The sequence below is a fragment of the Passer domesticus genome, chromosome 3, assembly GCF_036417665.1.
Source record: "Passer domesticus isolate bPasDom1 chromosome 3, bPasDom1.hap1, whole genome shotgun sequence".
In the NCBI taxonomy this organism is placed as follows: Eukaryota; Metazoa; Chordata; class Aves; order Passeriformes; family Passeridae; genus Passer; species Passer domesticus.
Genome location: NC_087476.1, coordinates 11,717,244 through 11,732,874, shown reverse-complemented (window position 1 = coordinate 11,732,874; position 15,631 = coordinate 11,717,244). Strand labels below are relative to the sequence as shown.

Here is a 15,631-nt window from a genome sequence, read left to right as displayed (position 1 = left end):
GCTCAGTTTTACTCCACCCTTTGCGAATCACAGTTGTCATCACAGGACACAGGAGCATGAACTAGATGAAAAAGAGACCCTGTCACTGCTGTGTGAGTTGGGAACAGAGAGAAACAGTCTGAGCACTGATCTTGGCTGCTGCTATTCCCAGCAGACTGGAGGAGGGCCACACAGTGCTCACCCTACCTGCTGCTCCCTGAGAATCCAGAGCAGTGAGACAGGGCCTTACACCACTGGATGTGGCTGTTAAAGAGACTCTTGGGTAAAGAGGGAGATGGTTAGAGATGAGTTGGAGAAATTAATGTAGCATTTAGATGGTCAGAGTGAAATTTGTTGCAAAAGAATATTGTATTTAATAGTAATTAAAAATATTTTTCTTAGAGGCCAGGACTTTACTTGGTTAATAATTATATTGAGGAAGAAGCAGGAAATGACAAGGGCATAATGAAACAATCCTGAACAATTTGATCTCTGCAGTTCAGCTATTTAAAACTATTTTGGTTTGTGGGGGCCTGGAAAAAAGCAGAAGAGAGTTTTTCCACTGCTATGATGGACATAAATAGCATTGTGGGAAGGATTGCATTTGGTACACCAGCATGTTGCACTTGTAATGACATTAATCACACCTGAATAAGTGTTGTGATGCATAGGAATAACAATCTACTTTGGCAAATGTATGTTTTTCCTAGTGAGATCAGGAACAGCATTTGGTTATCCACTGCCAATGAGCAAGGTGGGATTTTTCTTGCGTCACTTGAAGCATTTAGAAATCCAGTTTCAGATCCAAGAAGGTTTAGAGGGCTGCCTCTACAAGTGGCAGAAAGAAAGAGGCACTTGCTGATTCATTCTGTCTTAAAATACACATGCATGTATTCATCCTGCCTCTTTCAGACGTCTCTCCCTGCACGGGGTGAATCACTGAAATTTCTGTCCCTCTCCATTGACTACAGAGAGACCAAAGACAACTGACTTTTTAAACAGCAAAGATTTGATTAATCCACCTTTGCAGAAGGTGGGGCAGTTGTTGTGATGAGGAATATGGACATAAGTGAAGACTGAAGTGTGTACTATTAAGACAATGACTTATGAGTCAGAGGTGCAGTCCTAAAAAGGCACCCGATGGAATCAAATTCAAATTAAAATGAGGCTGGAAGGTGAACAGTAAAAGTTACTTCTTGGTAAGCATATCAGCTTAGGGTATGTGGCTTTGCATATATCAAACAGAAAAGTAAAACGACATTTCAAACTAACAATAAAACAAACTGATAGCAAATAAAACGTCCTGTAATTTAAGGATTGAAGGCACAATCAATTAACAAACAGTTTTTTAAGAGAGAAAGCGCATGTTAACTTTTTTATAACATTATTTTACTTTTTTAATGGCATTGTGACAGAGAATATTTATTTACAAACAAATGAAAACTAAGAAAAAAAATGTGTGCATATATGGAAATGAAGTCAAGGCAGTGGCTAAAGTCTTAAAAAACCTTATCCCCAAGCGTGAACCTTCAATCATCTTTATCTCAAAGAAAAGCAGCATTTTAATTGATGCTAGAATTGACACTAGTCTCTACAAATTAACAAAAAAATCTGTGTCTCAGGCAGAGGAAATGTTGATACACTTGGGCATAACAAAACTTTGTTTACAATCTACACAAATGTAGACTGGTTCCAGAAAACTGGAACATGCTCAGGGAAGCTATAATGTTCAGGCATGCCCTGTCAGTCTTCCCCCAAAAAAGAGATGTTTACAGCAACTATCCCAAAAAGGGTTCAGTAGTGAATATTGGACAGATCTCTGACATATCTAAAATTGTATAAAACACTCTTGAAGTGCAAGGCTCAGAAAGTGACCTTCATGTAATGCTGCTGTAATATTCTCCTGTGGCCACTTTGAAGTAGTAATGTCCAGGAGGTTACAGATTTCTCATCTCTTGAGGGAAAGACTATTGGAAACTGTATTCTAGAATAAAACCTCAGAGAAAGCAATCAAAAACTCTTATATTTCGTATAAGGAACAAAACAAATTTGTCACAGCAAAGGTCTGATGTTGGAGCATTGTGGATAATTAGGTGATTGCAATGCTGTTCATCATATGAATTATTAGAGAAAGGTAAAAGTTCTGCAGGTATTTTAAGATAATTATTTGCAAGGACAGAATTTACTGGACAACAGTCCAGTGAAGAAAATACTCATTCCATTGCTGAAAAATCAGTCTTCCTCCTTAAAACACACCTATTTGTTAATTACTATCACTGCTGTCTACAGACACTGGACCAATAGCAAAATGAAACTATGGCAACAGTTTTACTCACGTATGTGTCTGACACTCAGCATTGACAAGCTGATTGTTCTTGTCAGAAATTAATCACCAAATTCTGTAGAACATATAAATCGCTAAATTTTATTGAAATGCTGGGAAAAGGGGGACTTGGAAGAAATAAACCAGAAACAAACAAGTTTGAGTTATGATGTATCAAAGCCAAATAACGGAGGTAAGGGGGAAGCAAAAATTTTCCTAAAGACAACTGAGCATTCAGAGCCTAAGGTTTCTCCAGAAAGGTGGACAATCCTCCATATGGTCTAAAAGAGCCTGAGAGAAAGAACAAGCCAAAGAAGGATTTTGTCCCTGACTTTCCAAGGTTAAAACTAACTGGCAGAGCCTGGAAACTCTTCTGAGCACTTGTGTCTCATTGGACAACCCAAGTAAATTACACTTTGTCCTGTCATCTCTGTCCACTTGTAAAGGAGGAAAGCCAACTATGGGTTTTTTGCAAGCAATTTCCCAATCCAAGTGAGAAAAGGGGGCAGAAATGAGACACTGCCATGTCGTTCAGACCATGTGTCTGCAGGTTTGTTTCTACCCAAGCTGCTGCCTTCAGCATCAGGCTTTGAACAGAGCCCTACTGTGACAGGGCTGCATCAACTGTGGAGCTGCTTATGGGTCTGGAATGGCCCTTGATTCTCATGTTGAAAATGTAGAGAACACCCTTTTGCTTTATTCCAGAATTAACAGAAAACAAATACATACTTTTAATGAAATAAGTTCAGTGTTAGCTTTCTAGTCACCTAGAGAAAACAGTCCTACATCAGTCATTATTATGTCAGAGCAGCCCCCTGTACAGGTTTTACCCTTTCAAATGCTTTCTTTATTGCTTGAATCTAATTGAATATCCATCTCATTTCAAATAAAATTAAAAAATATATCTCTCTTCTTTTGCTTAGACCTCTTTTCTGCATTTATTATTCAATTTGGTTGGATAATTGCATTCCTTAATGCCATTACTCTCTATTTTCCCCCATTTCTTTTACAGAGAGAGCTTACAGGCCTGAATCTGATATTTGGTAAAGCCAGTAAAGTAATCTGAAATCACTGGATTTATTCCAGTTTTGCTGTAGTGCCATATAAATTGGAACCTAGCCTATTTTTTCATCCATAGTTTGAGGTTTATGTTATCAGCAGTAAATCATGACTGCTTCTAATTTCAGTATGGTGTTACACAAACACAGATTCACAGAATGGGTCAGGTTGGAAGGGACTGCAGTGGATCATCTGGTCCTGCTCAAGCTGGGTCATCCCAGAGCTCATGGCACAGGATTGTGTCCAGATGGCTCTTGAATATCTCCAATGAGGGAGTCTCCACACCCTCTGGGCAATCTGTTCCAGTGCTTGGTCACCTGCACAACAAAGAAGTTATTCCTCATACACACATACATGTCAATTCTTATATTTTGGTCATGGCAGGTTAAAAACTTAAAATAGAGCCCTAAGTTTTGTATGAAGGAGGGAGCTGTTAGTTCAGGGTCAGTTTTGTTTCTGGGTAAAGGGAAAAACCCTTGAGGTCTTGAGGTCGCTATGGCCAATATAACAATATGAAAACATATTTATCTACCTATACCTGATAATGAGTTTTCTCCCACTACTATTGAAAGGATGTCTGCAGTTCTTGACTCTTAGAGCTGTGGAGGTTGGGAGGGACTTCTGAAGAGTGTGTAGTGCTCAGCCCCACTTAGCAGGGTCAGCTGGAGCAGGGCCACTGTGCCTGGCACTGCCCAGCCCCGTTTGGCTGTGGCTGTGTTGGGCACCTTCTGCCCTGGTACCTCTGCCAGTGTCTGGCATGCTGCTCCTTCCTTGCCTGCCTTTTCTGTCCTGACAGCAAACACCTGGAGCTGGATTGCCTTCATCTTTCACTCCTACAGGCTGTTGCATCTCTTCTTTCTCGTGGGCAAAGTGCAGGTGTGGAGCTGCTCTGTCTTTGGATCCAGGGCTTCTGAGAAAAGAGTAGGAAGATGGGAATGAGATGAGTGAGGCAGTTCTTGTCCTCTGGGAATTTGGAGAGCTGCAGATGCCATGACATCATGAAGTAAAGGCCACTTCCAGGAGAGACAGTGAGAGGAGAAAGTCCCTTCTAAGCTGACTGACCACATTTTCAGAAGGTTTAATCATAGTGTAGGACTTATGTCAGAATCTTCAGAGCTGGTATCATGCCACAGTGCCAGAACCTCCTTTAAAATACCTTCATCTTTTGTGTGTATTGGGAGAAAAAAGGGCTTTTCTGGGTGGTTCAACTGTGCAAGGTATAGGACAGAGCTTAGCATCATCCCTGTTACATGCAAGCTGACTTAGAAATTGTGTCAACAACTGCTGTGAAGAGGTGCTTCACTAATGGCTTAGGGAAAATATAATTGTATAACAATTTGGGATGGAAGGGAACTTAAAGACCATCTAGTTCCAGCCCCCCTGCCATGTGCAAGGAACCTTCCCTAGAACAGGTTGCCTATAGCCCAGTCCAGCCTGGCTTTGAACACTTTCAGGGATGAGACATCCACAACTTCTCTGAACAAGTTACTGTTCAGAGAAGTTGTGGATGTCCCATCCCTGAAAGTGGAAGACCACTTTTTGTAAAATATGTCTTCCTTATATCCAGGGTAAATCTACCTTCTTTCAGCTGAAAACCAATGTCCTTTGTCATGTCATTACAGCTCCTAGTAAAGAATCTCTCTCCATGGGGATGGCAAAATTCCTCTTATTTTCCAAACATATAGTTTATTGGATACTTATTTCCATGGGGCTTTGGGTATGAGGCTGTTGTTTGTTTTGTGTGTGAAAGACAGATTTTAGCTCCAGATTTCTTCTGTGAAATAACAAATGCATTTGAAGGAATGAGGCATCTGTGTGGTTTGATAGTCATTGTATCTATCCTTCATGCTGGCATTAGTAGAGAAAAGGCAGTATCTGACACAACCTGAACAGGAAGGAGCAATGCTGGGAGTTGTTAGGAATTATCAGCACAAGGCTAGAAATTTGATAAACAGTCTGCTTAAAAATAATGTGAAAATTATTCTGATACTGTAGATTATAGATTGTAGGTCTCTGCTTTTCCCAGCATTAATTGTTTGGGGTTTTGTTACCCCTATATATGTATGTGTACATTGGAGTCTATACACTGATGTGCTGTTTATAAATTTGCACTGGGTGAAAGTCTGCAGACACCCACCACTCTTGCTTGCTCAGTGCCTGGATCTCACATGTCGTGCCCAGGAGTCAGCACGTTCCTGTGGGAGCTCGTGGGCTGGGAGTGGGCAGAGGGGTGGGGATGAACCACAGTTTTCCTTCCAGCCTAATGAGTGCCTGCCAGCACAGCTGAGCTGGCAAAGTGAGTGTTGTCATTTGCCTCTGGCATAGTCCACACAACTCATTCCCACTTCCCAAAGCCAGGGAAGAGCAAGAAAAACATGAACCATACAAGGGAATTCATTTAATGCACAGATCTCACGAGGCTGCAGAGGTATTGGTTGACTACCAGCTAGCTAACTCCTGCAAATTACTGGGAAGGTGAGTGTGTGAGCATGGGCACGTGTCAAAGCAGCCAGAGTACAGGGGAATAAGTTGGGGTAGCCTCAATCACTTCGGTGCTTTTACCCAGGGTTATGAGGTGAATCTTTCTGCACTCCTGGAATCAGTGAGGGAAGGAAGGTGGCTTGAGTCACCAGTACCTCTTCCCCAGAGGTTGCCTTGGAAGAGCACTTTTTCTCTTGGCTACCCATGTGAGAATTTAGTGAAATTAGGCAGCTACTGTGGATATCAAAAATAGGTGGTGTGACTGACCATTTATGTGTGAAACACATTCCCTGTGTTTCACAGAATGACAGAATCACCATGATTGGAGGGCGCTCAAAGATGCTCAAGTCTAAGCCCCTGCTCAAGCATAGTCAACTACAGATGATTGCTCAAAGTTGTGTCCAGTTTAAATATCTTCAAGGATGGAGACTCCACAAGCTTTCTGGGTAATCTGTTTCAGTGCTGAATCAGCTGTTCAGTAAAGAAATGTTCTCTTACATCAAGAGAGAATTTCCTGAATTTTAATTTGTGCCCATTGCCTCTTGTCTCACTGGGCATCTCTGAGAGGAGGTTGGCTCTGCTGTCTTTGTTCCCCTCATTGGGTATTTAGACCCCACTGAGCCTTCTCTCCTGCAGGCTGAACAGCCCCAGCCCTCTCAGACTCCCTTTCTATAACCAGTGCTCATCACTTTTGTGTCCCTTTGCTTTACTCCAGTAAATCCATGTCAGCCCAATATAGGGACCCCAGCACTGCACACAGCAGCTTGGGGAATGGTGATAGCTGTCACACCAGTGCTGGGCAGAGGGGAAAAATCACCTCCCTCAAACTGCTGGCAACACTTTTCCTAAAGCAGCTTGGAAAGAGAATGGGTTTGTGTAACTATGTCTAAGGAAAGCAAGCAAAACAGCACAGGGCTGGGTTGTAGGGACATTGTAGGACATTGTTGGTGCTGTTTTCTCAGTGGAATTTGGGTCCTTTTTCAGCACAAATAGGAGATCTTTGGCAGCACTCAGTTTACTCTTCCTTAGGAACAGACAGAGTTCAATTTGTTTGCTCTTGGTCCCTTTGAACACTGAGCACACGCCAAGGAGGCTGACAGTGAATGAGAGAAGGGGAAAGAAGACTGGGAATGGAGCTGTGTAAGCAACAGTTGGGGGAGGTCTTTTGAGATCATTAAAAAGCAAACAAGATTCTGTAAGTCATGTTTTGCTATTCAAATTAAATTTTTTATTTCTTAGTCGTGTAGTTTAAACTTTGTTTTGTGAAACTGTGCCCGCATTGACATTTTACTGCTGGCAAGCCAAGTGGGAGAGGCAGACTTGATAAACCTGTGCAGGACCTGCTGTGGAATATTCTAGGGAAAAAGCCTTGCCATTGGCCAGGAGGTCTGGATGGTGATTGAGTGGAGAGCTTTTGAAACAACACAAGCATATGTGGGACATGATAGCATTGCAGGAAATACATCAAACAAACAATACCAGGCCTCAAAGCTGCAGGAGCTGTCTGGTGTGGGTCTCCTGAGGTCCAGCAAGGCAAAGAGCAGGCAGATCCATCCTCATACTGCCCCACCTGCTGCTGGCACAGCCTGCACTGCCTCAGGTTGGGGATTGGCTGTTTAATAAAATTCCATCTTCAAAATCTGACTTTTCTATGGGCCTGTAAAAGCAGCAATTAAGGTGTTACTTAATGAAATACTGGAGTAGCCTACCAAGTATTTCTGAAAAGCAATTTTCTCTGGATGGCTGACTGCCTTTTCAAGTGTTTCAGAAAAGTGATATATTTTTAAACTCCACCTTCGTTTCTCTTGCTACTTGTAGCACAACTGTAGAGTTTTAGTGTTTCTCTTGATCTCTAATTTGGATTGTGTTGCCCTGTCTAGTGTTAATAAGCATGCTCCTGCCAGAGCAATCTCATTGGGAACAGACTTGATGTGGTATCTATAATGTGGCACCCAGATACCTGGTTCCTTGGTTATCAGGAATCTCTCCCCCACATGAAGCCTTTGTTTTTTTCCTTTCGTGATTTTTTGCCAGAAAACACAACCAGAAAACACAAAAACACAAGTATGAATAGCAGGGCTTGGATTGTCACATAGCATGGTTGGAAATATGGCACTTAGGAACAAATTTATAGTTGAAAACTATAAAATTTACTAAACAAAAAAATGCTTGCAGAGTGATCTTTCCTCTTCTTGAAATCTTAGTGAATGTGCAGCTGTTCTCTCCTGTCTTTTCCTGAGGCATATTTGTAGATTTTCACAAGGAAAAAGCTTGTTTGGGAAACTGTGATTGTAAGTTAATTAAAAATAGTTTTAATTTTAGAAAACTTAATGTGTTGGCAGTAGCATACTCATTGCTAATGGTTGATTGTACTTTTTCAATAATAATAAGAGATTCAATGAAGCTCTAGAAGATGTTAGGATATGATTAACTAGATAATCTATGTATTTGAGTTTTATTCCCAAATAAGATGGATCTCCCAGAGCCAGAAGTCTGAGTTTATATTTGATAATTATATGAGACTCTTGAGCTTTCTTGCAGATTGTAATTCAATTTCTCTAAAAAAAAGAGCTTTAAAATATAAAGAAAGAATGAGTGCTTCTAATTCCAGCAAAGCATTGTGTCCAGCTTGGTCAGTTTGCGTACTCTGTCCCAAACAGATCCCAGCAGATTATTCACAGTGCTGTGCTGGAGCAGAAAATAAGAGTACAGAACCCATAAATCACCAATTATACCTTTCTCAAATACTGGTTTGGTTCTGAGAGTGTTTATTAAAATGTCAGCTGTGGTTTCCTTTACTATGAGATATTCTGTGGTGAGGTACATCAGAAATGGCTGAAAGGTGTTTGGCACTTACTGGACAACCTGTGACAGACAGGCAGCTGCCCAAAATTAGGGACCTGGGTCACAGAGCCACAAAGCTGCTGGCTTGTTTCTCTGCTGATGGGTTATGTGTGGATATGTGTGTCTTTATTCACGTATTCTTACACACTTGCAGGCCCACTCCATGCTCTGTGGTGTTGTGCAGTGGGTTATGTTCCCATCACTGAAAACAGCACAGGTAACTTTGGCAGATGTGGCTCAGATTCACCACATCTGTTCTGTTCCAGCTCTCACTGGCGCCAGGTCCAAGGGCTGTGAAGCTAACATGGATGAAGATAAAAAAGCTGCTATAACAGAAAAGTGATCAGTCAAAAGCACCTGATTTTTGCCCATTGAGGATGCTTTTTTCATCCATAAATATTGTTGAGTTAAATATTTATGGGGATATGAATCCAGGTGAAGAGTCAAGCAAAAGTACAACTGGTTAAATTAAGAGAGAAAAAAAGGTGCTTTTTGAATCTATCTAGCATAGTTACTATAACTGCTGAGTGTGTTTAGGGGTTTTCTGAAACCTAAGCAAAGCACCTTATGACTTCAAAAGGTAGCAGAGTGTAAATAAAAAAGAGGAAGTAAACATGCCCCATAAAGAATAAAACAAATATTAAAAAGTCACTGTTTCTTGTAAAACCTATCTGAGTGGGAGCTAGAGAAATAATTGCATTAGTATGCTTTAGTCTTCCATGGGAATTAAATTCAGAATGTGCCAAACTGGGTCATGGTCACTTCTCACGGTCATGAGAAAATGGGAACTTCAGAGATAAGGCTGGGGCAGTTGCTTTAAAGACCATAAATTCCAAACCCATCATTTAGTCAAAATAGCTGATTTCTGAACGTCTGTATGTATAGTTTCACCTGTGGCAATTAACTGGAAGATTGAACTCACATATTTGTGCTAAGTTTACCAAAATGTGTGAAGAGGAGCTTGGCAGAGCCTCAAAGTTTAGAGCATGGAGTGAGTTTGGACCAGGGAGGACCATGGCCAGCAGGGAGAGGGCCATGAGGTCTTTCAGGAGCAGACCTGAAAGTGCTGCTGGCACTGTGGCACCAGGGGATATGTTCACCACACACAGAGGAATTATTAACTTTGCACCTGCTCAAGGAATGTTCCCATAAAGGAAATTATATAAATATATTGATTTGTTGGAACAGAACAATGTATGTCCTTCTGAGGAGAAAGAAATTTCTGCTTTGAAATAGGGGAAGATGCCAAAAGCAATAGATTAAAATTGGGAATGGGTGGTGATATGGACTAGAAATCCATGCATTCAGTGTGGTGCAGTCATTAGACACAGATGCTAAACTAGAGATAAAAATGGAAATGCAAATCTGGGCTCTGGAAAGAAATTATTCATTGCTTTGCAGTTCTCTACAGGACAAGTTAAGTGCTGTCTGTCATCTGATTAAAAAGTAACTGAAAGATATCTGTCATAAAAAAAACTGTAGCAAAATGGGGAAATGTTAAAGATGAGGTTTTCTCTAAAGTTCTCTCAAAGAACACCTTTAGTCAAATGTCAAAGCACCTGAAAGTGTCTCAACGGGCCAACATGAGTAGTACTGAAATTCCTATATTTATCTATACACACATGCAAATTTTGTATTTCTGTTTAATATTTTAAATATATACAAAATGTATATAATAAATGCAGTGAATATCTTCAGAGTTAATGACAATTAAATGTAAACAGTGATGAAATGTAAACCATCTAATGTTTATTAATTATGCATTAAATATATAAATACACATCTATTTATACACCTGTATTATGCATGTATATGTACAAATGCGTAAGAATTAAATTTGTTTTTCCAGTTTGGTTTCATAATTTCTTGAGACCAAGTTTGTGGACTCTTGCATTGCTTCCTTCCCTGTCCACAGCCTTGGACATGTGAGGAGTAGCTGCTAATGTGGCTGTCATGTCAGAAGATATTTTCAAGACAAAAATAAAGAGCAATTCTTTGGACATCCCTGAATCTGTGATTTTTTTTTGTTACATTCAAAGAAAAAAAAAAGTAATCTTTTTCAATCTTACTGTACAGAAAAGCTGTAAATTGTCTAATTTTAAGGAAAATTAGTGTAGTCTGTCTCCAGGCCTTAAGATTCCTAAATGAAAGAAGAATGTTGCCTTTTTCACTATTTTCAGCCTCCACTAATGAAACATAACTTGGGTTCATGTTCACTAGCAAATCTGTGACTTGTGTTTGACTGAAAGCAGGAGTGAATACAAAACAATTGTTCAAGTTATGTGGCTATTTCCAGTTTAAAATGTTCACATTTGGCTAATTGTATTCATTTATTTCTTCCTAAGGCAAAATGGGGAAACAAAACAGTAAGCTGGCCCCTGAGGTGATGGAGGATCTGGTGAAGAGCACGGAGTTCAATGAACACGAGCTAAAACAGTGGTACAAAGGGTTTCTAAAGGACTGTCCAAGTGGTAGACTGAACCTTGAGGAGTTTCAGCAGCTCTACGTAAAAGTAAGTTATTTACTGAGTTATTTGTTGGCTTAAAAGTAAGTTATTTGACTGTAGAAAAAGTTATGAAGTAATGTAAAGCAAATAGTCCAGAGCTGCTGGTCATTTAGACTGAGGAATAACTTTACTTGGAGAAGCAATGGTGAAGGTGAGGCAATGAGTGGGAAGAGTTACCCTCTTCACACCAGTGATTTGTGTAACTGTAGTGACAAGAACCAAAAGTTTAGGAAAAAAGCTGTGATTTATTCAGAACAAATATAATACATTCTCTGTGCTCTGAAATTAATGACATGAATTTCCAGTTTTAAAGGTGATGTTGTTCACCTTTAAAGGATGGCCATGGTCCTGTTCAATATATACCATGTGATTTCTGGACATAGTTATATGAAAGTGGTGAAGTTTCATGACAGTATGACCTGCAGATAAATTATGCACAGTGCACAAAGGATTTCTCCCATAAATTTTAGGTATTGCCTTTATTTTTTCCCTGCTGTCACTTTTTTTCTTGTTTTATTGGAAAGGGAAAGCAGGCTGATCTGTTTATTTTCTTCTTATTTTTCATTACTTTGTCATGTTCAATGCAGTCCTTCCCTTACATTTATTATGTATTTATTCTGTAACAAGAAGAACATGGGGGAAGCATAAAAAGTGTATTCATGTTACAAAGATAATTATATTTTAATTCAGAATTGCGTGTCGACCTGAAGGTCAGACACTTCAAAGTAATGTTAATTAGGACAAATATTGAATGGCAGTGATGAACTGTAGGATCAGAACAGCTCATAAATACAATGTGAGGCTGAATAAAAATAAAGCAACCTTTCAAATGTAAGTAGTTACTATTGAGCACACTGGCAATTTTTGCAGACAAGTGGGACAAGTTGTTTTCCTCAAATGCACATTGCAGTTCTTTCCTAAATTTCTTCCGCGTTGAACCAGATCACTCTGCAAAGTATTACCTAGATCCTTTTCCTTTCTAATGAATGGTTCTTGCATAAACTTCTAATTCAGCTTACACAAATAAGCTTCTGTCTTCATATTTTAATATTCATGGCTGAAGAAGATGTTGCCTCACGATCCTATTCTTAAGAAACAAATGAGTTTGTAATTAATTATATTTTCAGATGAAAGAATCTGTACAGCCTCAGGTGTTGTACTTGTTATTAACTGATAATTTATAAGCTCCATTTTAAACAGTATTCACTGCACATCCAACAAGAGCAGACATCCAGTAGTTTCTCATACTTGTTTCTGGGCAAAGTAAATAGTCCTTAAAAAATTCTTAATAAAGTCTGTCAGCTCTTCAGAAAGAATTTTTTCTTTTTGGAAAATCGCAGTAAAGGTATTTTCTGGGGATTTGTTTTGTTTTGTATTTCTTTTCTTGTTGTTGTTTGTTTGTTTGTTTGTTCAGGGGCTTTTTTTGCTTTGTTATTGTTGTGGGTTGGGGTTTTTTTGGGGTTTTTTTTGGTTGTTGTTTTGGTGGGGTGGTGGTTTGGGTTTTTTTTATGATTTTGTATGCTGTGAGGAAAAATATCTGGAAATAACTCAGAATTCCCAGGACTTCCCTCCTTCACGCAGGTGTTTGAAGCATTCATAGATATTTCGCAAGATACTTTACTTGTGAAGATGCATCAGGAAGTAAATTCAGTCTCATATTTGCAGAAATGGTAGTGCAAAAAAATAACATGAAGAGCACAAGCAGTATTTTGCTCCTGAAATTTGAAGACAGCTTTGTAATCTTACTAAGCTGCAATATCCAGCTTTTAGTTTTATGACCTCATGTATCTTTAGACATGGACATGAAATGTGATTCTCTGCCTTGCTTTGGTAGTTGTGGGGTTTGATTTTTGCTATGTAATGGCACTGCCATATATTTATTCCAGTTTATTGTCATCCTACATTTAATGTCTATTCAGGGCAAAATACTAATCTTGCAAGGAGAAATATGATTAGCTGTAGTAAATCCAGAGCTTTACTTCTCTCTGTGTCACAGAAATACTTGTAAAATAATGTCTCTGAGGAGCTCATAGTCTGAGTATTGGCCATGGTGGCAATTTCTTCTGTGTAGGACATTCTGTCTACCCCAGCTTCTGGTTGCAGATTAAACCCCAGATGTGAAATTTAATCTTTCCAGGAGGAGCTACTAGCAGGAGACCCGAATTATTATCATTACATTTATAGCATCACACTTCACTTGAAATATATTCAGGGTGAAAATACATGAAGCATGTATTGATTTGTAATTCTTCTGCATAAACTTCTAGTTGGAAGGGATGACATTTATCTGTTTGTCTGAACTAGATTTTATTGAGGAAGGTTTCCACAGATCAATATATTTTGAAAAGAAATACAAGACTTTCCTCCATTTCCAATTCATGTTGACTTAAGGTGACATTGTTTCTTTGTTTGTGAGAGCTGTGGGGTGCGTTTTCATGTGTGTTGATAAAAAGGTGTTGGCCATCTAACTTAGGTGCAAAGGAAACTCCTTTATTTTTTACTAATACAGAATAGAAAATATCCTCAGCTTAAACAGACAAAACATTTTATATTAGCAATACTTTGAAGTGAATTTCCTGGTTATGTGCTCTTCTCTTTCATCAGAATTACAGAGTGGGATGCACAATCTCAGGGCATAGAAACTGTTTGGGTTTTGGTTTTCTTATGAAACATAACTAGATGTGTCCTGGTATCACACATAATGTGTTACTTTATCTAATTGCTGCTAATAAGCTTGAGCTGGTCTGAAAGGGAACTTCCAGAACAGGTGTGATGTGGATGTCAGGTCCTCAACATGAACCCTTCCAACTCTACACATTTGCATCAATTGTACTGTACTGTTTACTGATGTAGATGAAGACTGTATTGACTAAAGGGGGAATTACTCTAGTTTGGCTTGGGAACATTTGCTATTGAAGTTTCCATTATGAATGCAAATCATCCAGTGCTTAAAATAAATAGCAGTTTTACCAATGGACTCTACAGAAAAATTATTTGCAGCACTTTTAATGCAAGTGTCTATAAAAATATTTAGTCAAGAATAACTCTTTTAAACAAGCAGCTAATAGGCAGAAATATACTTCATATTGTTGCATATTTAACATTTTCTGCAGTATAGTAGGTTCATTGAAAATACTCATCCATTTTTGGGTAGATAGATTCTTCTTGGGATACAAAATCTGTGGCAAACTGTTAGGGCTCATGTTTCCCTCCATGATGCTGAATGAAGTGAATGCTTCTGCAGTTTTTTTAATCATTTATTGAAGAGTTGGTTATATACTGCAAGCCCAGAGCCACAGAGTCCTAAATACTGAAACACTGAGTTGGCTGTCCTGACAGTCTGCACAGAGCATGTGAGGGGGAGAAGTCTGTGGATAGCATTCTGAGGAAGCTAAAACTCAAGCCAATGTTTTGTAAAGAAACATGCAAAACCACAAGGCATTGCTCGGGACAGGAGCTGGTGCTAAATTCTAAATTTCTCCAGGGTATGAAAGTGACTTTTTCCTACTGCAGAGAACTGTCTAGAACAGTAGAAAAAGCAAAATCAACTGACTGGAGTCCTTTTGCTTTCTCTCTTAAGTGACAAAAATAACGTAATTGCCTTGCCTTTATCACAGTGGTTTATATACTCCTTAAGCTGTAGAAAGCGAAATAAATTAGAGGAAGAGCATTGCCAGCAGGTTGAGGGAGGTCATCCTGCCCCTCTACAGAACCCTGGTGAGATGCATCTGGAGAGCTGTGTCCATTTCTGGGCTTCTCATGGCAAGAGAGAGATGGAGCTCCTCAAGCAGGTCCAGCAGAGGGTGACAAAGATGATGAAGGGACTGGAGCATCTCTGCCATGAAAAAATGGCTGAGGGAGCTGGGCCTGTTCAAGAAGAAATAACTGAGAGGGGATCTCATCAGTGTTTGTCAGTATCTGAGGGGAACATGCCAAGAGGAAGGACCAGGCTCTGCTCCGTGGTACCCAGCAGTAGGTCAAGAGGCAGAAAGTGATGCAAAGGAAGTTTCTCCCAAATATGAGGAAGAAATTCCTTACTGTGCAGTGACAACACACTGGAACAGGTTGCCCAAAGAGGCTGGGGAGTCTCCCTCACTGGAGATATTCCAGAACCCTCTGGAATATCAACTAGAGATATTCCAGAACCCTCTGGGTGCATTTCTGTGCCATGTGCTCTGGGATAACCCTGCTTGAGCAAAGAGGTTGGACCAGGTGATCTGCTGTGATGTCTTCTAACTTTATCCATTCTGTGAATTATCGTGTCTCTGTTTGAATCTGCACTGCTTGCCCTCTCATTTATCTACCTGTGATGAGATGTGACCTTCTGAGCTGCTGGCAATATCCCAATTAACCTCTTTTTCTGTAGGAAATAGCATCAGACAAGCTGAAACCTAAAATTTTCTTCTTCAAAGAGAATACTCTAACTGTTAAGCTTAATC

General features: G+C 39.6%; 1 protein-coding gene across 2 annotated transcripts in view; it reads left to right on the top strand.

The window, feature by feature from the left end:
* Nucleotides 1-15,631, top strand: part of VSNL1 (visinin like 1) — an 85,365-nt gene that overhangs the window by 28,152 nt on the left and 41,582 nt on the right. For both annotated transcript variants that reach the window (XM_064411886.1, XM_064411887.1), the window contains exon 2: nucleotides 11,032-11,198. In XM_064411886.1, the coding sequence (XP_064267956.1) occupies nucleotides 11,037-11,198 (162 nt within the window). In that variant the 5' untranslated portion in view covers nucleotides 11,032-11,036. The remainder of the gene's footprint in view (nucleotides 1-11,031; nucleotides 11,199-15,631) is intronic.